The sequence below is a fragment of the Platalea leucorodia genome (genome assembly GCF_965183815.1).
Source record: "Platalea leucorodia genome assembly, chromosome: 1".
NCBI lineage: Eukaryota > Metazoa > Chordata > Aves > Pelecaniformes > Threskiornithidae > Platalea > Platalea leucorodia.
Genome location: NC_138823.1, coordinates 138285202 through 138311290, shown reverse-complemented (window position 1 = coordinate 138311290; position 26089 = coordinate 138285202). Strand labels below are relative to the sequence as shown.

Sequence of the window (26089 nt, the reverse complement as noted above, 5' to 3'; positions counted from 1 at the left end):
AACATAGTGTCACATACAGTTAAAGTTTAAAAAAATCAACAAAGAAATAGAAAAAGTTTCAGTTCTGTATTTTATAACGGTGTCTTCTGAACAATTCAGATTGTTCCATGACTCTTTTTTCAGCATTCCCTGCCAGCTTTCTGAGGAGCTTTCTAATTCCCTCAGGACAACTACCCAGCCCAGGCAGATCTGTGCTCACACAACTGCTAGTTATTAGAGGTAGCTGCATCTTTTGGTAGTACAAAGATGGCAAGTGGCTCAAGTCAGGTGAAGCAAGTGTAGCATGTCCTCTTTAGACTACACAAAAGAACAAAACTATATCTTTGCGGACCTCTCAACCCAGAACAAACAGCTGAGAACAGAATTAAAGAACGTTCTCAGAGTAGGAATAGAGATTTTCTGTCCCATGCAAGTTTAGGATTTAGACTTTGTCATTCAGATGTATTTATGCAAACTTATCTTTCAGTATGAGTTAACTATAGCAAAAAATTATTTTGAATAAAAATAAACATGGCAGAAAATTCTTCACAAAATTATCTTCCACCTTTGCTTTGAGGTATTAAGCTGAACGTTCATTTTTCCATCGAATCACAAAGACACGCTACAGCTTGGCTTGATACATTCAGTTTCTAATTTATCATAGCTCTAAACAGGAATTAATAGTGTTAATTAAAATCTCCTTAAGTCATTCAATTTCTTTGATTAGCTGTTTTAACTTTATCCAAGTAAATAAATGAAATTTCTGTTATCTTAATTTAACATTATAAAGTAGAATACATACACAAATTAAACTTACATTGACCTTTTAATGGCACTAACATCCAGCTTTTCATGCCAATAGCTCAGATACAATTTTGCACAGCAAGCAGGAAAACAAATTAACAAAAAAACTCCAGTGATGTAAATCAGCACGTTTCTGGCTCACTGAAAATCAGAAAGTGCAGGTTTTGATCCTAACGCTATAGACGCATCCACTTTAGGAAGGAACACTGTTCCCTCCAGGAGCAATGTGAATACAAAGGATATAAAGTCTTTAAACATCCTAGTTTTACACATGACAGAATTACACAGAGAAAGTGCTGTGTGCTGTTGAAGTCAGGTCAATGCATGCCTGTTAAAGTGCTGAAGAGCAAATGGTAGAGATAAGGCTATTTAAGGAGATTAAGGCTATCTAAAGAATCTGTGGAAATAACTTCAGCCTTTCCAAAGTAGTCCTGTGCTGTCCCTGTTTATTTTTTGAGGATCTGACCCTTCTAAATGGCTTTATTCTCAAATTTACAGGTACAGTTATCAGAAAAGACAACAAGATTTTACTTTCATCTAGTAAAATACCTAGTAATTTACCATGATTTTACTTTTGCACTGCAATAATCAGTAAAAATTAAGTTTACTGTTTTGCGAGTCAGCTGGGTTTGAAGGTATCTTGGGATAAAATGCAGCCTAAGCAATAAATATTAATCTGCTAGTTCTACCTGTACACTTATTATGTTAAATGAAATAAAGCAGATAAGTAAACAGATGAAAGAAAAGAGATTTCTAAATACCGTGACTGTTGCATCGTGATGTTTCCACAAGTCGATTGTTTTGGTCATAGCATGCCATGGCCTGGTAACGATAGCCTTGTCCACATTCCTTAACATCTCCTTGTACCTTCATTCCCAGCAATACTTCCGGCTTACCCTCTGGTAAAATACAGTCTGACCAATTTCCCACAGGCTGAGCACTGTACTTGTCACACGGACAAAACTGATTCTCAATCAGAGGATACAACTGAGAATTTTTGCATTTATCCCTTTTCTTACTTTTTCCTAGAAAGAAGAAATAATTATTTGAGAAAGTTTGTACCAGTTTACATCTCCTCAGAAATTTCATTTAGACTTCTGTAACAAATGCTTGCAATCAAATACATATGCCTAAAACTACTTACATTAATCTTCATTCATCTAGGTTAATGACTTGAACTTCTTAAGTAATGGATGCCTACAATTTGCACAAAGGCAACATCTTTTAAAATAAACCCATATATTTATATTTACTTTGGATACAAGTGCTTGGGGAGTACAGTTTGAAAAAGATAGAAATTAAACAAATAAATCCTTTTTCCCCTATTTCATCAGCAGTGTGCAGTCCAATAAAAAAAAAATGTCTCTGGATAAAACTTTCTCAAGTTGAAGGAAATTGCAGAAGGAAGTTACACGCATCTTTGCTACAGAGTACCTTCTTTCAAAATGTCAAAACCCTTTAATTTCATCACCTGTTATCGTACATTTGTTAATAATTACCACTCTTCCCCTCTAATAGAATAAACTCCTTCTGTGAATTTGTTTCTTTTCAAATCTCTTCTCGTTTTCCTTCCCCAACTGGAGCATAGCCATCCATCCACCTTCCACTTCCCATTAAATCTATTTGTAATCTTCTCTTTGGTAAAGTTTGTTTCGTTTTCCTTTGCATACTAGACAGCTCATCTATACTAATGTAGAAGATTTTGCAAACGTAGTTTTAAAATTGGTTGTTACTTAGATACAACTGTAAATTAATATTCTGTAGGATTTTCCTTGCTATTCAAAACAAGGCACGGGACACAACCTTGCAGCACCGTTAGTGCTTGTATTTACTACTGCCTTCATTTAGAATAGAAAAAAAGTAACTGAAGAAAAGTTTATCTTTCTTTTGACAGCACAACTTCATACTAAAAATACACTTCTCCTCCTGCTCCGCATTTTCACCTTAAATAATGATGAATTCACTCCAAGTCAGCTTTACGTGTTAGCCTGGGTAGCACATCGCCACAGAGAATACACCACAGCACATATCACAGTCTTAGCAGGTTTGAATGGGTAACTTAGGACAGGGAAGCATCTCAAAACGTTAATAGTGTGGTAAGAGAATCTGTTCTTTCTTGCTTTGTTTTTAAAATAAAAAAAAAAAAAAATTGTTAGTCAGGGATTTTTTCCCCTTGTGGAAGCAAACCTGGCATAAAGTTCACTGGAGTTATAAGACAGCCACAGTGAGCCTTCTTGAAGATCATGAATTATTCATTGTCCACAGGTCTTCTGATTTACAGGGGGATGGAGCAGGGGATAGGGTTTGTATGCTATCACATTCTTTCCGAGGCTGCTAATGGGCACCCCCCTTAGCTAGCTTTCCTCCACCACAGACAATACAGACTAATTGGCAAATAGTGCTGTGACAGAGGCCAAGTCTCACTCTTGAGGTTTCAGTCATAATTTAGAGGCAGAGCATGTGTTTTTCTCTTCATTTCATGCAGAATAAATAAAAAAAACCCCAACAGACTAAAAAGAAGTCAAGGAAAAAAATGTTTCAAAGTGGAAGGGTGTCCATCATGTGGAACAAGGAAAAGTTTGTGGCAAGGGGTTGGACATCATTGGAAAAACTTTTTATTCTGATAACTAAAACCTCAAGAGGTTTCAAGGGACACAAGGTAAGAGCATTCTTAGTTGTGTCAAGAAATAAGGCAGAAAATTAAGCAACATATTGCCTCATGTGTTGATCTGAGCTGCTGGATGAAGGCAATGGAGGAACGGAGAACACACAGAACTTGGAGAGCAAACATTCAGCCAGGGAAAGGACTGGCTTAATCATAAATCTGACATGCAAGACTGCAGCTAAGAAGTTCAAAAAAGGTAAACCAAAGCTTAAGGCTGAAAATGATGATTTATAGCAAGAGGCTGAAAAGCACTTAGCTGCCACACCAATTCTAATGCATCAAAACACCATCCAAGAGGGAAGTACTGGTGCAGCCAAGACCAGAAGTAGGAAGAGGAATGCAAGTGGGTTAACACCTGATCCTGTTAAGGAGAGATTATTGTTGATTGGTCTGTCACCAATTTAAAAAAAAAAAAAAAAATACACTTTCACTAGATTTTCTATTGGAAGTTCCAGGGGAATTTCAACAAATTTTTTTTTTTCTCAATTACAGTTCAGTGTTAAAAAAAAAAAAAAAAAACAAAACTACAGAAAACAGACCCAATTCAATCTGATGAGAATTCAATCTGGTTAGACAATGCTGGCAAGATACAGCTTGTACATGGAATCATGGTTGCTGAAGAATCAAAACAAATTGCAGACCTGCTCCCTAAACTCTTAGCGGAGAAAATACACATACATCAAGAAAATGCAAATAATTAATAGGGTCTGTGGCCACTCTGGTTTTTGTTATCAGTTTTCCAAATCTAGTTTCTTGTCTTAGCAGAATTAAACTTGTTTAACCTTATTTGGGACTGAAAGCAATTTGAGAGTGATGTGAAGAGATTTCCTACCCCAGGACTTTTCTGAGCGCCTCACACTACCTACATCATGTTGAAGACCCCAGGGTCTTTGGCTTTTTACACCATTAAGCCAATCAGTTAGTCTTTGTGAGTTACATGCTTTTCAAGATTCACTAAATTGTCCAACATTTGCCTGAAAACTATCAGTAAAATAAAGTTCAAGCAAAAAAAAAAAAAAAGCTTTTGAAAAAATATTTTCACATTTTAAGCTGTAACTCACAGAAATTGCTTGAGAGTGTAACCTCAAAGGTCTGTCTCTCATATATGTTAAATGCTTAGCACAAATAGATAATCTCAAGGACATAGTTCCATACAAATGATAAACCATAAACCAGCAATCTTCCTGACTTCTTTGTGCATGGAAGTAGGCTGCAGAGTCAGGGTTTGGAAAAAACACCGTATGAAAACCTTTTAAATAGCAAACAACTGGGCCTCTTTTGGTGGAAAGATAACGCAGGGCTCAACAAAAATGCAGGTAAAGATTTTTTTAGTTTTATTTCCTCGGACTGGATCAGATTGTTGGTTAATTATGCTGCTTTACAGCTTCCATCTCCCTGGAACTACAGACAGTGCTGACTTGCCTGTCAAGAAAAGAAATGGTCTGCTTTGCAGTTTACTATAGGTGCTCCATTTAGAAGAAACCCTAGCTTCCTTATTCTCCCATCTTCTCTCTAGCCACTTCCCCATGATCAAGAGTCTGAGACATACAGCAGAAGTTTGTTCTCCTGAGGGGTTATTTTTTTGTTCCACCAACAGTATATAGAGCGTGACAGTGACATTGGGTCTGTTTTCTGCCACAATGACAAACTGCTTGCTTGTCATAAGGGAACCTCAGAACAACGCAGGTTCAAATCAAAACAGTAGCAATAATTAATAAGAGATGCATTATTTTTCTGGTTACTCTTACCGACAAGAGTGCGTTTTCTTGTCCTGACTCCTCCACAGTCCCCATTACAGGAAGAAAACTTTGACCAGTTTGTAAACTGACAGTCATCTTGGCAGGGAATCTGGCACGTCTGTGTTAAGGACGGTAATGGGCCAGAGTATTTAAGGCACTCGCTGATGTCAGCCTGTCCTCCATCTTGTCTGCGACAAGTAATTGCTGGAAGGAAAAAGGGATGGAGTTTAATTCAGCAGTTTTTTCATGAATGTCTCTATTCAATTTAGTAAGTCTACAATATTCTACCACAAAATCACATTGAAAGTCCAGAATAGCTATACAACAATGTAATATTTGCAATCAGTTATATCTTGAATGAATACATTTGACATTTCTGACTTTTTTGAAAGTCTGTTAAAATTTCTATTTATGAAGACTTACCAGGAAAAAAAAAAATCTTACAGACAACTGTAAATATTATAAAGGTTGCACCATGTTATCCACACCTGTTATACCACTTTTTACATTATCATTTTTCCTACAGATATAGCCTATAGCTCAGACATTAAAAAACTTGCAATGCCATATTAAGCAGCTGAATATTGTATAAGCTATAAAGTTGTATCAGCAGCATATATTTTAGAAAAAGGGACAGACATAAAATTTAGAAACATGCTTGAGTTCTAGATACCACTTAACCACCCACAACAGTATTGCTGCCTGATGTTCTTCCACAATTTTAGTCTTGAAAAAGGGCTGAAGGACAAAGCATGTTTGCTAGGGATGGAGTATCAGCCAATAGGGCTACAATGTTTTATAACACGATAGCCATATCCCGAATAAAAGCTTCTCACTTACAAAAAAAAAAATAGTTTCTTAATAAAACTTCACGTGGTACAAAAGGAAGAAGCTGGAACATAACAATTTACAAAGAATAAGGCTGTTTCATTAATACAGTCTTTAACAGTGCTCTATTGTTGTTCCTCATGGATAATTTTAATTTTTTTTAACATGGTTGCTTATCTATTATTCTAACCTAAGTCTCAGTAAATCTAATTTTATTTCTCTGCCCAAAACAACATAAAACTTATTACACAATAACAAGATTGGAAACTTCTAGTTGTTTACACAATAGAATTATATTTATGTTTCTTGGCATCTGAGAGCACACAGTATATGCAGTATTTCATAATGACTGTGAAAGTAATTTGGGTCACCAATTGTTGCAGTAACATTGCATCTGAACAAAATATATCATTCTGTATACATACGAGGGAATATCATGTTTTATATTATACTCAGTTCCATAGTTTAAGCATAGCACTTCAATGGTACTAACAGTAACTGTTTTATTGTATGTGAATTGAAAAAAAAAAAAAAAAAGTAAATTTTACTAACAAAACTATTATGGCATAATCAAGTTCAACTGCTGGAGAAAAATGGGGTTTGACTGCAAAGTTTCAAAATAAAACAGAAAACTGGCTATGAGTGACTATTTCCTCCTGGAGGAAGAAGGAAGAACACTTGAGGAAACTTTTTTTTTTTTTTTTTTTTTACATTGTTGTAAGGTAATTTTAAAGGTTTAGCCACCTATGATTTCTGAAAAAAGTTTTTTTGTCTGACAATTCTAAACTAAATTTCTACCTCATGATGACTGTAGGAAGCTGAACTGGATGACCCACATGGTTCACTTCATCATGTGCCTACTAAAACATATCCAAAGGTCCCAAGTGAATTGTTTTTGCCACATGTCTGTGGTAAAACACTGTGAAAGGGATGGGGTTTTGTTTTTCCAGAGAGGCTAAGCAAACAATTTCCCTGATCCTTGACTGCCCTTTGGAGTAGGGCTGCCAGCACTGTTTGTAATAGGCTCAGTACTGCATTAAGTTGTGCTTATTGGGGGACTGACCAGCTGTACGTTGTCTAATACAATTATTCTGTCAAATCCTATTATTATTGGTGTAGTTTAGATGAGGAAACCCTTTTTTCTTCAAATATAATTACAGAGAGCAATGACCAAAACTGAATATCTCAAAACTGAAAATCCATACAACTATTTTAAGGATGTGTTAACTGTACCTACTATAGGATTTCTAAAATTACACAGATATTTTGGAAAAACACAACTCAAACCAGCATCTTCCAATACAAGCCTAGGCTATGGTTTTGGGTTCTTGTGAGATACTCTTCTCTGCTAATAACACACATAGGTTTCCCTGAGGTAAAAACACAGTTCAGACTAGTTCTACCATGTGGAAATTCACAGAGGTCAAGCCTAAATCCTCTGTCTTGAGTTTGACCTTGGCATGTGCATGTATCAGCAAAACTAATTGCATTATCTTCACTGCATTCTCAGGGAGATATAGGCTACCATTTTTAGCAATGAAAACTATACCTAGCCAAGGGCTAAAAGAAAGTCCACTGATTAACCCAATAGCTTTTAATAACCTTCTTCAAAAGTTTAATACCTATTTTAGATACTGCCTCTCCATCTAGTCCTTTGATAGGCCATAAACATTGTCCATTGAAGAATATACTTTCTTCCTAGCTAAATTCAGTTTTTCTAAAGCCACTATTCATTTCCTCATCTCCCTTGGTTATTAAACATTACTCCATGGGCACCTATCCACTCTGTCATAAATTTTTTCAGACTCATATTAGTGCATCTAATTTACATCAAACAGACCCAGATGAGAAGCTCCCCTGAGGATTAACACTTTGTTTTTGGGTTTTTTTTTCCAGATTAACTGTCAGTGGTACTGTAGCAATCAAAGCAGGAAAACTCTTCATTCTCGAGACCTAAGTATTTCACCTTAATAACAACACAAATTAGAGGATAGCTTGGCATACCAAATCAATTCCTGAATCATAATTTTCACAGTGCCTGTCCATAACTATTCATGTTACTTTTGGTTGACAAGACCTGGGTGATTGGCTCTATATTCCATTTCCCTATTGTTATTCTACAGATTCAAGTATCAATTTGAAAGGTTTATACTCTCTGTGACTGTTGAAGAGTGGGTATTTTTCCATTACTTAAAGTAGGGATTTTGACAACTGTATACATTCCATTAATACATTATTTTGGCCAGGTAAATGTCTTACTTGGTATCTGAAAAGCTCTTACTGTTAGCGGAGTTACTTTTTCCACTTACAGCCTAATTTGGGCAAACTCCTTCCCTGCCTCTCTGATCAAACCCATGGTTCTTTAATTATATTCTATAAAAGTCGCTGAGATCAATGATTAACTCACTATACAGAGAAGTGTCTCCAACCACTATAAAGCCATCCAGACTAATTATTTTGCCTATACAACCACATTATATTTATTACAGACATTAGCAGTAAGTGGAAAGAGTTCTTCCATTACTGAGTTAAGCGCAAGTAATTGTTAAGTGAAAACGTAAAACAGGAGTACTGCTAACAGAAAAATCAAATTTAACATGGAAACCATTCACTTACAAAATTGTTTTGGTATTTAACAATTATTATCTCCCAGAAGAAAGGTGTGAAATAAACGGCAGTCTAAATTGTCTAGACAAGGGACTTTCATGTAATTAAAACATTACTGATAGCATTGTTTCCACCAAGCCACAGGGGACTATAGGCTAATATATTTGCTGTTGGTATACCGAAACACTAAGACTGTATTTTAACAAGTCTTGTTGTGTGGGGGTTTATATACACCTTGCCAGTGTTACCATCATTAGTATACTTCACTAAGATTTCACTGAGATGTGAGATTCAGTGATTCCTACACTTAAAAATTATTTTATAAATGAATGTGCTCTATGTCCTTTGTTTTACAACACACTTGTGATACGATTTTTTCAATTGTTAAATGTTTTTAACAACAAAAATATTCTATTTCATTTCTAGAAAGGCAAGAATTATTTCAGCACACTAACTTTTCTTACACCTACTGTCAATGCTGCCTAGGCTATGATTTCATCTATGTTTATTTCTTTTTCTGTGGAACATGGCAGACTAGACACTGCATGATGAAATGTTTCTATCACAAAGTATTTTAATCAGGAGCACGTGCCAATAATATTGTGAAAATACAAACCTGAGCATTTTTTTACGCGCTAAAGAAAATAACAATGTGTTTCTGCTGAATAAAGTTGTCTGGAGATTTTGGCTCTTGTTTTGTCAGTAAAAAAAGAATTTCTCATGTAAATACTGCTCTTGAGCACTCTTGTCCGAAGTCTTACTTCAGTACAAAACCTGAAGTTGCTGGTTGTGCTTTGCAGTGACTAAAATACGAACCAGTCAATAGGGCACTCTCATCTGTTAAGTCTCAATGACGCTAAAATAGTAGTTTATAGCTCCATGAAGGAGCAGCACTACTTCACGATTTTGTCTCCTTTCTTGTGCTTTCAATGAGGGCACAAAACCCTCACACAAGCAAATCCGCCCACCCATCTAAGCGATGCCCAGAGAGGGAGGCTGCTGTCCCTGCTTAGCCACAGCAGGAGGAAAGCGCTTTTGACCACTGGTTCTGCCTCCAAGCCTCTGTGGTTCAAACAAGCCTGCAAAGCCTCCTTGTGTGCTCACGGCCATCCTGGGAAGCTTCCTCCGATTCCCATGCTCCACTGTCTTTCAAATAAATCTACATACACCCTGTGAATGAAGAATAGCGAGACCTTGGGATCAGCTCTTTAATAATGGCCAATTCCCAATGACATCAAATATAGCTATTCAGGTATTTTCTCTGACAGCCAGGCTACTTAAGCTTCTGCTTAAATTTTACAAATAACCTTCCTCTTGCTATTACAGAATACGCTGACAGATTTCACAGTTTTCATCCCATTCCTCCTACAAAACTCTGAGGAAGATTTATGGTGGTAAAGACTGCAGGCTGTTCATCCTTTTGCAAATCTCTTTTCAGTCACTGGGATAGCCCTTACCATGTGCATCCATATATCCATATATATCCATATATATATATATACATATATATAATGATGTGACTAGGCTATTGCAGTTTGGGCACTCAACCTTCTCATCTGCCACATGCCGTCTTCATTAGCATTGGGATGCAGTTCAACAAGCCCTACTTAAATCTGCAGAAGCTACTGGCAAAACAAGCCTTTTTAGTAAGTAAGTTTCCTAGGCTTTCCTATACAATTCAAAACTGTATTTCTAAGTTCCTTCAGAATTCACTGGAGCTGAGGTATACTGACGCAGATTTTTTAAGATATGAGCATAACATAACACATACCCGCCTAAGTTGTTTGCAGTTTCCAACTTTATACATTAATCTATCTCGCTGAGCAGACCACTACTTTCACGTTATCTATGTGCTAATAAATGTCAGCCTTAAGAATACAAAGTAGTATCTCTCAGCACACCCTAGCTGAAGCAGGCTCGTTTCACAGTGGGTTTTATATCCCACATCCCCATCAAATATTAGTAGCCTAGCTTTATCAAGCATTTACTCTCATTCTCTAGTTTTTGTATTTTTTTTGGTATTTTGTGTTTGCCAGCACTCTGTGCCTCTCCCTGCTGGGATTCAGGTGACTCATCAAGACATCCAGTCAATTTACTCTTGTTAATTGAGAAACAGCTTATGAAAATAAACACAACATAAATGCTGTTGCAGTAAAATACGGCTTTTCTCTACATGTCCTGTTCCTGTTGGATAAAGTCTAAAGGAAGTTTCAAACTCCTTGTTGATGCACCCATAATATGCTCTCTTGAGGGTTTTGAACAAGAGACAGTTAGAAGCCTTAAGTTACTGCAATTCTATAATACATTCCTGCCCTGCTTATCCACTGTTAAAAGGCATTTTACCATATACGACTGCAAATTCTCATTCATCATAGAAATTCAACACAATTGTCATGACTATCTGCCTTGTTCAAATAAGGTTCATGACTACTACAATGAATTTGCTGCTCAGGTATTAGATGCTATGCTACTATGCTTAGATTTAGATATAAATACCTGTTCATGATTTTCATGAATAATTAAACTTTTTTCTTTAAAAAATTCTAAAAAAAAAAATCTGTTCTTAAAACAAAAACAAAAAACCACCAAACCTTTTTATTATCATCTTCCTCTGCATTGACCCAAGTTCTAATTTTGTGACATGTTCATTTAAACTGACATGATTTGTAACAAAACCTTCATTATACAAGACAGCTAGAAACAGAGCTGTCTTTAACAATGAATCACAATTCTAAACTTTATGATTCACCCAAGTATCTCTTCTGCCAAGGAAGATCAATGTGATAAAAAAGCTAAAGAATGGAAATGTAAATAGTAAAGCTGTGATATAAAGCAAGGCATGCATATGCTTTAGTTACTCATAGACTCTTAAGATCAGACACCAGTAATTTTTAATTATTTCTAACTTTTAGTTTTTCCTTCCAATTTAATTATCTTTCTAACTAAAATAAGAACAGTGTAGACTATTTTGTTCAAAATAAACCGCTAATGAATGCATAGTCAGATGTGCCTTTTCCCTGGTGTACATTCCTATTCTTTCTTATTTAACACATTTGCTGATACGTTACGTGTTACAGTGTGCGTAGGCAATCAGATCAGAAATAGGACAAACTAATAGCACTGGCAACATCCCCTTGCACTGAAAAAGAGGAACTGAGAACTGTTCTCACATACAAGAATGCAATTACTTGCTCTACTGAGTATCAACACAAAATGAAAGGACAATCCACAGGAAACCAAAGGGCTGAGATTACTTCTATAAGATTATTGTTTCACTTTGTCATCAAAAGTAAATTACCACAAACAGATGAATGAATGTGTGATTTCAGCATTCATGAGCATCAGAAATTTGAGAGATCACTCTTTTTCAATTGAAAAAGAAATGCTTCTATGTCTACATTTTCACAGTATGATAAGCATTTTTACAGAAATTACCAACAAAGAGTTAAATGATCTGTTCAAAATATCTTTATTCCAGTATCACATTATAAATGCAGTATCAGAATGTTATGCTAAATGCATGTCATATTTCAGTGTTTAGCGTTTCCTGATTTTGGGGTGGTTAAAAGGACTTGCACAGTAGTAGCTCAGTCTTTTCTGTATCTACATCACAAAATAATCTTTAAATAAATAGTACAGAACTTCTAATAATATATTTTCATGCAAAGTTTTCCATAGCCTGTAGAAACTTCATTTACGACAAGCCAAGTATGCAGGAGGGAGCCAAGAATTAGCAGGGAGAGGGGACAAAGCCTCTTCCAGAGTCTTCCTTCAGAAACTGGTAAAATCTTTCTAATGTTGTCCAAGGCAGAGCTCAATCAGCCAGATGCTTGCATTCAGGTCAGCCTCCCTTCAGTGAGCACCTTGCATGAAATCAACTCTTGTGCAGGGGACCAAACAAAATAATGTGCACCACTGAAAATTCACATATGGCTATTTTCGTGGCAGAATTTGAAATGTAAGAGGGGAAAGGGAATATGTTAATGCCCTGTGTAGGAGATAACCTATATAAAACAAATAAAACACACTATCCATGTTCAAAATGCAATTTTCTGAGCTGTGAAGTAAATAAAACTTCAACCAATAATCTGTAGAATTGCAGAAGTATGTTTTCTAAAATGAAAGTTACTTTTGTGCAAAAATTCAACTATTACTTCCAAGTCGTATTCATTGTAAAGGTACTCAAGAAAACAGAAAATATTTTACTTTTCTCAGTCTAAAGAAAAGCTGTACTAGTTTATTTAGCTCCCACAGAATATCAGTTTACGTTACTGAGCACAAAAGTAAAAGATATATTCAACACATTGTCAGGTATTAAAACCCTGAGACATGATACATAATATACCTGTGTTCAAAACTTTTATTTTATGTTAATTTACATAATTTCCATCAATGGGAAAAATATTGGGCCAAAAAAGGCTCTGTCTTTAATGCCTGTAACTTTCACCACTGTAACAGGCTAGACAATATTTAAATTCGTATTTAGATACTGGGACTGAGGAACAAATAATCTTTGGTTATCCAACTTAAATAACTTTCTTCATGTTTTACAATAAAATTTATACATTGGATAGACTTAACAAAAAGCAAGAGCAAACGGAAATCTCCCCTTTCTAACAGTTGATCTCAGAAACATGTACAAAATTCTACCAAAACCACCCGCTTTCTTCAGGCTTAGCTGCTTCCAAGGTTCTTAATTAACGATTGCTCATGCTACCACTTGACCACATTACACTAGAGAGCTACTACCATTCTATCTGCTTGTAGGAACCAGACTACTACTTGAATACATCATCCTTTGCAAGATCAAACTCTCTGTAGTACCAGAGGGAAATTCTGCCAATCTGTTTTACCAGATTTGAAAACTGTATGCCCAGTAATTCCAAAATAATGTATTACTCTGCATGTGTGTGTGTACCACCCATGATTGAAATTACAGTTTAAAAAAAGGTAAGTTTCCTGCTGCACAAGAATAATAAAAACCAATTTGCATGCAGTACAGTTAGCTATCTTTCTTTATTAACTGACTTTGAGGGAAAGTCAAGAGATATAAGTACTGCCATGCAAGTACAGAAGACAACGTTTTATACTATCTGAACTCCTGCTGTCAAAGACAGAAATCTTACTTTCTCAGTGTGTAATCTGAATGTATCCTCCAGAGCTGCTAGAAATAGACTGCATTAGTGATAGACCTTCGAAAGAATTACCACAGCCAGAAGTCTTTTGTATTAGCAGGCAATACCTTCAGGTTTCATTTTGTGGTAAGCCCTAAATTGATCTCCTGTAACACTTCCCGAGTAAGAGGTAGGAGTTACTAGCTTAAGATTTACTCTATGACTTTTAAAGTATACCATAACCTCCTCTAATACTGCAAGGAAGTTAATGACTAGAACATTTCACTTCTGCAGTTAGCAGTGTCCTTGCTCAGGAATTCCACAATCCGCTGAGCCAATATTGTTTTAAGGGATAGGAGTTTGCACTCAGAAAAGGCAAAAGAAAAAAACCTTCCTGGAATTCAGGGTTGACTAGTAGTTCAAAGCAATTCAACTACTGTAACACAGTAAGCAGGAACTGCAATTATTTTCACACTGAATTTATTTAATGCACCTAAAAAACCATCTCCTAACTATACTTAACAGTCACGCATACACAGTTCTGTTAAATCCCCAAAACTCTCTATGAAGACAGGTGACAGTAAAGCTGGATAGGGATGCTAAAATTATTTGTTATCAAATGGAAATAGCAGAATCACTGGGTTCAAAAGAGTCAGTGGTTTTGAAGTCCAATCACCAGCTGGTTAAGAGCGCTGCACCTCAGTGGTTAATTCCAGGGCCAATTCTGTTTAGCATCTTTAACAACCTGTACAGAAAGCAGCCTCAGCAAGTTTGAGGACAACACCAGTTTGAGAGGAGCAGTCAATACCTACCTGGAGGGTAGGGCTTGCCATTCAGAGGACCATGACAGCCTGGAGAAATGGGCTAGCACTGAACTTTAACAGTGTAAATGCAAAGTCCTGCATCTCTCATGCTCCCATGGCTCGCTACAACTACCTAATTCGAGGGTATAGAGAAGAGAGAGCCAGTCTGTTCTCAGAGATATATAGTGCAAGGATAATGGGCCACAGACACAAATTGCAGAAAGGGAAATTTTGGCTTAGATATTAGGAAAAAAAAGTGTAGTGCTAGGCTGGACAAGCATTGGAGCAAATGCCCATAGAGGCAGAAGGATCTCCATCCTGTGAGATACTCCAAACATGTTGAAATACGGCCCTGAGCAACCTCCTCTAGTCTGGGTGGGATCTAATTTGAAACTGGCCATGCTCTGGGTGGAAGGCTGGACCAAGGGACCTCCAGAGCGTCCTTCCAATTCAAAATTATTGCAGGGTTCTCTGATCCTAAATTTTCAAACAAACACTTACAGGGAGCAAAGGTCTCATATTCAGTCTAATGGATATACCCATAAACATGTCTTCACATCCTCGCCACAAGAAAAATGTATTTTCACAGGTGAATTTACACAACCTTTTTCACAAAAAGCAGTATGTAAAGTCACCCAACCCTTTCTTTTTTTCTTCTTTTTGAAAACATACTTTCCACAAACGCCTGCGTAAATTTGCGTCAGGTAAGGATGGTGAAATAAACTGAAAAAACAATACCATAAAATTAGTCACTAATGTGGTTATCTATATTTAAAAACAAATTAATACTGATATTTTATGAATAAAACATTTGCCAAATACTGGTTAGGGTCCACCCTACCATACTAGCATTCAGTACTTTCCTTTGCTGATGCACATAAAGATAGATAAAATTAATGTTAGGTTATAATGATTAAAATTTTAGGCATTTCCCACACCAGTGCAGCTATAGATTTCTGAAGAATATATGACAGAAACAAAGGATCTAACCTCTTGCTTGTAGCCCAGGTCCACAAGTCTCATGTGCTCCCGGACTGTCTTGGCGCACGTACCATGGTACTAGCTGGCACCTGCGCCACTTGTGGGTCTTCCACCTGAAATGAGGGGAGAAACAATCAACTTCAAACAATCCATCTAAACTTGTAGCAATCAAAACTGAGGCAGCACAAGTGCTAGATAGTATTAGAAGTGACCGTAAGCTATTGCTTATTATTACTAACTGGTCACAGCCAATTCACAACAAACAGTAACAATACCGTAAACTTTTCCCTCTTTCCTGTTAACTTTTTTGCTCCTTTTAGGAGTAGGACATTAAAACACAGGGAAGGAAGGAGGAGGTCGATGAGGGAAGAGAAAGCAAACCATATATATTTTCAAGGATTTCAAAGTACAAAGGTCCACTGACACTACCTAACAAATACACAGTGAATACAAACCACAATATGAGGATTATACATTAATACAGAGCATTAACACACTTATACAAGATGTGAGAAAGATATTTCAAAAAAGAATACTATACAAAATAATAAAATGATATGACTTGAATAGTCATTTAACAGAAGAACTCCTTTGCTATGGATTTACATCTGAGCATGCTCAGAGTATTTTACCAGTCAACAAAATGACATAATAAAATTTGAAAAGTGGATTTAATGAAGTGATACTAACATGTCAGAAAAACAACATGGACTCATTAAATAAGGACAAGTTTTAAAAACTAGCATGCCGTAATAAACCTCCTCCCTTTCCCACTTCCCCTTCCTTCCTTCCTTTTTTCCACCTATCTCAGTGAAGATGTCTTGAAGTTTCCCAAATACACTCCAGATATAAGACTCCAGGGTTGATATCTGGTTCATGCAGTTTCGGGAATGTCTTTTGTCAGTAAGTACTGTCACATACAGCTGCTAGTGCATTTCTTTTCCTTCTTTCCTCTTCCCCAGATCTTTTCTTTCCCTCCCTCAGGCATGCCTTGCAACACAACAACAAATGGAGCAATTGTGCCTTGTTTGAAGCACAAACAAGTCTTGGAGTTACAGACAAGGATGAGGTCAGATGACCAAAATGTTAGGATTTTTGTTTTGTTTTGTCAGATTTCAAATGATATGATTATGATGGTAAAGTTTTCACAACAAACAAATTCCTTTGCTAAGCTTCATCTTCCAAACACTATCCCAAAAGGAGAAATCAGCTGAATGGCAGCACCTTACAAATGTGGAGCCAACCAAGAGATCCAACACAATGTGAATACGCACCCAGACCATACCAAAGTAAAACACAGACAAAAAGACCTTGCAAAAACCTTTCATAAGAAATGCAATATTGTGCTGCTTAAATTATTCTATTATTTTAGTGATTCACTATGGGCCCAACTGAGTCTACGTATCTGTTCTGAAACCTTGATTTAGCTATGTAGCATGTTTTTCTTGAGAACTGGAATTCAACGAGCTTTTGAAGTAGTACAAGTTGAAAAAACATGTCTGACTTGTCTCTGGTTGATTTAGACTACCTGTAGCTATAGCAGATGGGAGAAGCTTCACACTCCTTTTCCTCGAACAAGGAGTCTGGGCACTCACGACCACCGTTGGCGGGGAGCTGGATGATGACTCGGTGACGGGACTGCTTCTTTACTGTGACACCCCCTGCAAAGAGTAGAAGAGCTTGTTTCTCCTGCTACTACATAGGGATGACAGTAATTAGGGGAAAAATAAGATTTAACGTAACAGATATTTGAGTCGATTGCTATAACAGTGACATGCTATTTTGTCCATAAGCAGAAAATTAAGCTTAACAGATAAAACACTTTAATCTCAGCTAAAGGCGAGGAAGCAGAACTAAAAAGAAAGAAACAGTAGCAGTACTGTACAAATGAATATACAGCTGAAGTGAACACACAGTTCAAGTGAACAAAAATTAAACCAGCTCAGTTTGCTGCTACACTTTACAGTTTCAAAGTGTAAATTTGCCCTAATCATTTACATGCAAAAGCAGCAAGATAAATTAATGGAAAGAAATTATTATATTTCACAATTTTTCCATTCAGTAAATGACTCAGTCATAAAATCTGCTTGCCTTTTGCTTATCACCACAATCAGGAATATAACAAATTTAATTTACAGTCTTAGTTCTCTCCAGGCCGGGCTTTAATTCTGCTCTCTTTACCCTCGTTTCCCACCTGGGACTAGCATTACACTATCTAGATACACAAAAAATATTCCAAAAGCGCATGCTTTACATTTAAATGTGAAGTTTTATTTCCCACTCTGGAATTAATTTACAGTTTACAGTTTTTAATTATTATAGTCATTCATTATTAATGATAAACAGTAAATAGTTCCTGTAGGAATTTTGATTCCAGTCATGTTCAGATATCAGTTCTTCAGGCAGAAAGTTAAGAGAAAAGCCAGAAATCGATACTAATTCCATAGAAATACCTAATACACAAATATTGTTAGGTAAAAATCTTGAAATCTTGTGGGTTTTGGTTTGTTTGTTTGTTTGTTTTTTTTCCAGAGAGCTATAGCACAGACATTTGGCTGACTGGGTTGATATCAGCTTTGGGTGGGTTATTACAGCAGCTGCAGCTTGTCTGAACACAGAAGCGTGCTGGACCACAGCCAAACAATTGTAATTAGGAGCAAGCGGCAGGAGAATCCCAGCGGTGGCTCTCCACCACCTGGCCGCTTTTCAACGCAGAGGAAACCCTCCACTCCCGAGTCAATCAGCTCCAGGAGATGCCAGGAGCTGGCACAAGGGGCAAGACAGACATGCAGCCCAGCAAAGCTGCTGACCAGCTTGCTGACACAAATGGGTAAAACCCATGAAATAAAAATTGTTTGTGTAGTATAAAAAGAGTTTGACTCACTGGATAGACAAAAGGCCTGTACTGGTTCACAAATACACTGCTTTTTAGCAACATACATGCTAGTTTGTAGTCAATATTCATGAAGATATGTTCATTGCATCCAGATCTTTCTTAAAACCCGCAGAAATAAGAACAGAAGAGGATGGCATTTTTGTCCAAGATGACAACAAAAATATTTCAGAAAAAACATTAATATTGTTGTAAAATAACACAGTATTTAATAATTAATAACTGTTTCACAGATTCAGATTCAAACGTCTTACTTCACTGTTCTTTTTCAAAGGTTATAAATTTAATCTTCCTAACCCCTTTTTTATTTGTTAGAAGGCACTAAGCACTAATGGGAATTACTACAAAAATGAGTTTATGCTTGTGTCATTTATAAAGCATAAGGAATTGGCTGTGGCATTCAGAGTGCGTATATTTGATGTAACAATATCTTATATTGTGATAATATGGTAGCTGTAAGTAATCACCATGTCCCACACAGGGATTAGCACCCCATGGAACTCGGGGTATGACAGACTCTGTCTGTAATAGTACATATTATAAAAAGGCCTCCTGGTAAGCTTAAAAAAGAGAAAGAGATAAGATAGAAAAATGTGGGCAATATTAAGCCAGTCATCACTTTATGTATGATTTCAATGTAATAAAAATTCAAGGGAGACCTGCACTGTTTTTAAGAGCTTTGCCAAGTGTATTAAAATGGTATTGCAATGTATGTTTAAGTCAGGCCATTAACATCAACTTAAAGTCTGCTGATTTTTATTAACTTTCCTTCAGTTTTCCTAGAAGAAACTAGCCAAAATTATATACAAATGCTTATCTACCTATCTATCTATCTATCTGTCTTCCAGTATACAGAGCCTCAGGTTTTCTGATGAGCAAGCAGCATATGTACTTTCAAATACAAAATCTGACCATTTTATAATCTGACTATTCAAATGCAGTTTCTACAATTGTACAAGTATCTGTTTTGGTCTTACACAGAGAGTTATGTGTCTGTTCTGTGACTAGTTATCTCTTTATCAGTGGGAGATGCAAATGGGAGTTTGTAACATAAAAGTAGGCAGAATGGGGAAAAAAAAAAAAAACCAAACAGATGCTTATGGAAAATGTATAGAAATAACTGTTCTATTCAGCAAAAACACTACGTCCTCCTTGCAGCTGCTCTACCAGCTATTACACGTCCTCTGCCAGAAAGAGATGTGTATAACTGTTCTGCCAAAAGTGACTGCTAGTCTAACTCCTTTTTCTTCTTACAATCTGTCTACTAGCACACAATGGATAAAATTACCTTCTTGACAGGAAGAAGGACACAATGTCCAGTCACTGAACGGAGTCACAATGCAGTCCTTCCTACAGGGAAGCAGACAAGGCCTCACTGTTTCTGGTCGGAGGCTCTCAGGGCATCTAAAAAAAAACCCGAAAAAGAAGCATTATCAAATAAACAATCATTCTGCAGTGAAGTGGTGAATCACGAGAGGTACTGAATGCCTGCAGGCACACGAAGGCAGTGTTAGTTGCCCAGAATTCACCAGGATTGAGCTCAGAAATAAAAACTGTCAGAATTTAAATATAGCTGGTGGAAGCGAGACAAAACCAGTGCATTCTACAACTGGGGATTTAACTAGAAAAAAATCATGGTTCCTCACTCACCACTCCAGACTCTGCCTTTTGAGTATTATTTTCAAGCTTCCAAATGATTATGAAGAAAATCTAGTTTAGCTTAGCAAAATACATTTTTAGCTCTTCATAAATTTACCAGAAACATAAACTCTGGAAGGGAGCATATTTAAACTAAATATCATTGCTAACCCAGGAACAAATAGGTATAAGCTGGCCATGATTATGTCAGAAACCAGAAAAGGGCTTGAAACTGCCAGATCAATGAGACTGTGAAAGACTGTCAGAAAGGACAGAAAACCTTGCTTGTTTTAGGAAGAGGCTTGATCAGCATATAAAAGGGATTATTGGACTGTCACATACAGGACTCATTAACCCAAGTCATTTTCCCCCATTCTGTGTTCCTATTATTCCATCAAGGACAAACAACTCTCTATGCTGCAATACTTCTTTTCAGAATGATGCAATAACTCTTGTAGAAGTACTACAAATCTTTAAAATAATTTCAAAATCACTATTGCCCTAAAAGTGCACAGAATGTGGACTGTTGGAGGATGACATAAAGAAGTAAGAAAAATATCATGTGTGTATTTTAGAGCTTTTGGCTCATTGCAGAAAAATGTTACTATGACTAGCTTTTCCTCTTGTGGCTGCTGGGCATCTTGGACCAGACAGATGAGGGACCAGTTTTATATTTGGATTGGATCAGCTGGGGAAGCTTGGCTTGCGCAAGGCATCTTTCCTGCCAGGCTGAAGGGAGCACAGGCAAGTCTAACAATGAACTACCGAGAAAATGCGGTCTCCATGGTCAGTGGAGAACTACACCTGCGTCAGTGCGGGAGGAGAAGCAGGGGGAAAAGGGAAGAAAAGTTGAATTACAGCTTTACAGGAACATGTTCTGCATCAATAACACTTGCTAGTTCATGATTTCCATCGGTTGTCTCTCATTTTCCTGTCAATTCACATAAACTTCTCAGAATATGATCCATTACTGTGAACCAGCACTAACTTCTTGGTGCCCTCTTAGAATGACATCTCCACTCTTTCTTTTCTCCCCTAAAATACCAGCGTGAAGGATCATGACATATTATACCTATAGCAACATAGATCTCCATTACCTCTCCATAAGTTCTCTACATTTTTAAGTCAAATTGTGCCTTGTTTCTATGGGATTCATAAAATCAGATTATATATGCATGGGTGTATTGCATATGGTCAGTAACACTTTAAAAAAACACTTGCCACCAATTATATACATGGACTACTCTTTCAGAAATTTTCACTAAGGTTAAAATTGAAAATGCTTCTGAAAAGTATTGAACATTGGCTTACTAATGGCTTTTTCCTTAAAGAACAACAGAAATTATAAGCATAGAAAACAGTCTGAATTATACTCATTCACTGTTTCAGTGAGAACTTCAGCTTTCAGGAGCACTGAACATTACAATTCCTCTTCAGATCCTTGAGCAAGGCAATTAGTTCAATTAGAACACCATTTCTATCTTTTATATTGTTTGTGTTTAGTATATGTGGCTTAAAGCAAAGTATTGATTTTTTTGCAGTCCTTACTCAAGGTCAAATTAAACAGAAGAGATACAAGCCGAAGTCTGTAACTTGTGAGGTAGATAAGGCCAATAATATTGATTGTATCATACCACAGTAATCCTTTTTATTAAGGGGAGTTTAAAACAAGGTTCCTATTTACATTTTCATGTTAAATGTCTGGTTCTTTAAAAACAATTCAGTGATTTTAATGTGACAATTTGAAGGATCAACCAAGACTTTTTTTCTCATTTCACAGGATTAATTTATGACACAATAAAACAGCCCTCCTCCCAAAAATTTAAGGTTAAATCAAAGGCAGAGACATTAACAGCAGATTTAAAAAGGAAGATAAATCACTAGAGGTTTTTTTAAAATGTAAAATGAGTACCAAATAAAAGATATAATGGTATCATGACTGAATAGAACAGCAACTTAACGTAGATACACAACAATTTAGATTACTGAATGTGCTGGTGTTATTCCCCATATTTCCATTTAAAGTAAATTAGGAATAAGTCTACCACTGAATAAAGCAACAAATGGCAGACATCATGCAAATATTTAGTGCGAGAATAGCTGCCTCATGAACTTTCTAAACGACCTCTGCTATCAGCTCTTCCAGCTTAGAATCTGTCCTCAGTGGGATATATTTACAGACTGCCAAACTGTATGAAGATATTATCAATCAAATGCATTTTACTAACAGTTAATCTGTATTTAACCCTGGTCATATATTAAACTGCAAAATGAAATCATTGTGCCAAAGGGATCTCTTAGAAAAACATGTATATGGGGGAAAAAAACTTACAAAGGTTGTCAAACTAATTCTCAAACTAATGTTTCAAACTAATGCCCAGTCAGAGCTGTACTATACTTGACCTCAGTTTGCTTCTGAGAAGATGCAGTTACATGGGTTGTACTGTATTTAGACCCAAAGCAGTATTTTTGCATGGAACTACACTAATCCATATAGTGCACTGCTTGCTTGGAGGTACCACAAGGATCTTGGAAATGGTGCTGCACCACGCACCTGCCTCAAGACTTTTATCTCAACTCGACCTGATGATGGCAAGGAGCCAACTGGATTTAGCAGTCAGTCAGCTGCCAGCAAAATCACCACTGTAATTATCACCCATAAAAATCAATAGTGAGAAGGTATTTTATAGTCCTTCTGTAGCTTCAGTTTTGTATTTTTAAAAGATGAATTGTTCCCTCATGAGAACACAAAGATGGGGGTCTTTTTCTCTTTGCGTGCAGTTGTTGGTGATTATAGAGCAGTAAAATCCAAAGATAATTACAGCATGAAGATATTGTTTAAGATCTTTACTTTTTTGGGCCTACTTGTCCCACGTTGACTCTCACACAGATGACCTTTCGTGTCTGCATCCCCACAGAACAGGTGGCCTCCCCATTCCAGCTGGCAGAGGAGTTGAAAGCAGAGACAGACGTATCCTCTATGCACTGTCCCCATGGGCCGGTCTGCCAATGATACACAGTGCAAGAGTGTTCGTTACAGCTGCGCGTTTCCTGGAGGGCACTACTATTTGGGCACTGTATTCCTCCTGAAACAATAAAACAGGGCAACAGTTCATGCAGTGGAAAGAAAAAAAGTGTTTTATTAAAAAAAACCCACAACACTTTGAAATGTTATCAGTTAAATATTATCACTTTGATTACATAAAAGAAATGTTGTTCCATTTTCCTACTTTTCATATGCCCGATATGAACTTAGACAAACTTCAATCAACAGACTACACACAACTGAATGTACAGGGACAGTAAATGTAAATGTGTACAACAAGGATGCCAAAAATAATCATAACTTCTATAACACACTAATGGGCTTGGAGTAATCCACAGCCTTTTTATTTTGGGGTTCTCTAAAAGAGACTGCAAGGGATCACATAAGGAGGTACGAAGGCTCTAGGCAGAAGAAATGGTTAAATATTCTGGTTATGCATGTGTAGAAACCACTGTTTATGTCTAATTCATGGATCAATTAAAAAGATTTTTGGAGCTCTTGTCCTAGCTCTCAGTGGATATTTATCCATTTTACGCAATTACCAAAGAGGATGGCACAGCTGGCAATTTCAGGTCCAGATTGAGATAACAAAGGCTGTCACAGGTAGAAACTAAAATGCATCCATGTGTCAATAATTGTGAAGAAAAGCTCAGATAATGCTATCTTTGTTGTGTCCAGTTTCAGATAGTATGTTCAGTTTCTTATATTCAAGCACTTCAAAGCTAATCTGGCCTCCCAGCCCTCCATGAGTAAAGAAGAGGTCTCTCCTACCAAACTTGATCATAGGCTACTAGATGTCTAGTCCTGTGAGTAGACAGCATGTCTGCTAGATCTCTGGTGTTACTAGACATACAGACTCTAGATTTAAGAATTAATTTAAACATTCATGGACTACACAGGAACAATAGGACTCCTATCTCCAGATGATAGAAAGGTAGGGGCAATCTAAATAACATTTTAGTCTTTCCTAAAAGACAAGAACAGTAAGAAAGATAACTGAAAGAGGAGCTTTTTATTAGTTACTGCGGGTGAGCTATACTTTGCTTTTCACTGAAAAGAAAAATGTATGCTCACACCAAGCACATATCAGAGAGCATATTAGCCTTTCTATCCCACCACTGAACTTTAGGTTGACCTCTAGCCCTACAGACGTGCAAGAGGGAAGGGGTTTTAAGCACTCATTGTTGAGAGAAATTAAACAAACAACTAAATGTAATCAAAGAACCAACTGATACTTCAAGTACTCCAACACAAGTAAGTCAAGTGTCACAAGTGGTGGAAATACTTTATAGCCCAAGTTGCTTTTGTGGAACATCTAGATCTGCAGCAAACATGAGGAAAGGGCCATTCTAGTGAAACCACAGGACAAAATCCAAATTCTCAAATTGTTTCCAGAGAGATAATTTTAACTTCTGACTTTGGGCTAAAAATATTGATGCAACCAAGAAACAGTAAACATCCTATTAACTGAGATGACGAGCTAAAAAGATGAGCCAAAGATGAGCTAATCTTAAGTTTTGCAAAGGGGGATTAGAAAAACCTAAAAATGTGTGAATGTAATTAAACAATGACTGAAAGGGAATTGGTTCTGGCTCAGAACGGATGCAAGTCAAGTCTGTCAGATTTGCTTTAATTGTATGTCAATATGCATAGCACCGAGACAAAACGTCATATGCATTTTCCTAAAAAAGGACATAAAAAATCAAATGGAAAAACAAAATTATGGTTATGTAACACAATTCAAAAAGTTATTCAAGCAGCTTCCTTCAGGAAATAAAAAATCTTCCAGCTAACAGCAGCAGATAGGAATATAAGCAAGGAAATTAGGAAAGTGAATGTATTTTGAAAAAAAAAAAAAAAATCAAAGGTAGTAAAGTCACAAATTATTTGGCATGGGAGAGAAAACTGATCCACATGAGGAGGAGTCTAGACATGTTCCCCCAGTATAAGGGTTAAAAAAAGGAGAATTTAGAAGAGATAAGGGAGGTTACTAAATTAATTCTTTCCATCTGATGTTAGTTCAAGAAGAAACAAGGAAAATATTTAAGCAAATTCATAAATTAAAGGGGGATGTGTGGGAAGAAATGTTTCCCCAGGAATGGATGCCATAACCACCAGTTCCTAAGGCATTTGAGAATAAAGTGACAATTTAGATTCAGTTTTGACAGCTATGCCAGAATGTACATTCAGGGAAAAAATGAGAGTGGCATTGACTTGTAAATGAAAAACATTGGGGCATGAAAGTCTGCAACTCAGTGGGAATCCAGTTCTGTTCAGATGAAATCTGTAGTTAAAAAAACTACATAAGGAATGAACAAAATGTGAAAATAATATTATTGAAATATAAAACAACTGCCACTAGCACTAAATCTTTGTAATAGTAAAAAATATACTGCTTATTTATAAATCAGTGTGCCATTCTCTCCAGGAAAACAGCATTCCTTTGTGCTCCCTCAAATTAAAATAGGTACAGAAAAAGCAGAAGGGGTTGGAAAACTGGCAGTTAGAGACACCCTTTATAACATCTGCGTAGGTGTAACAAGATCAGGGCTGCTCAACTTTAAGAGCATTTCACCAAATGAGGACAGGTTTGATAGGAATATAAAAATTAATGAGTATCACTGAAAAAAAAAAAAAAAAGACATTTAATTTTATCAGAATACATGAAAAAGGTCCATACAATACTAAATACATTTTATGTAATCATGATCAGATGACCATAAATAACTAATTGGCAGTACTAAAAATATTCATTTCAAGGTACAAACAACAGTTGGAGCTGAAGAATCTCTTTTTGGATTTGGATACTTAAGCAGAGCACACTTGGAAATGAAAGGCTAGCTTTAGAGAGTAACTTGCATGTTACTCATAAAATAGCAGAGATATGAGGGTAGTTTCCTTGAATGCTTTAATAGAATTGTCACATGCTTAGATTGCTTTTCTGCCTGATTTGGAGCTGGTAATGGGTAAGACATCTCGCTCTAGGATATTC

At 36.6% G+C, this 26089-nt stretch overlaps 1 protein-coding gene across 1 annotated transcript in view; it reads right to left on the bottom strand.

Moving 5' to 3' along the window:
• The window catches only part of THSD7A (thrombospondin type 1 domain containing 7A), a 204421-nt gene that overhangs the window by 40037 nt on the left and 138295 nt on the right, over nt 1–26089 (bottom strand). The window contains exons 9-14 of the mRNA XM_082321586.1: nt 22903–23137; nt 19702–19817; nt 17049–17181; nt 15530–15633; nt 5197–5391; nt 1545–1808 (exon numbers count right to left, since the gene is read on the bottom strand). Coding sequence (XP_082177712.1) covers nt 1545–1808; nt 5197–5391; nt 15530–15633; nt 17049–17181; nt 19702–19817; nt 22903–23137 — 1047 coding nt within the window. The remainder of the gene's footprint in view (nt 1–1544; nt 1809–5196; nt 5392–15529; nt 15634–17048; nt 17182–19701; nt 19818–22902; nt 23138–26089) is intronic.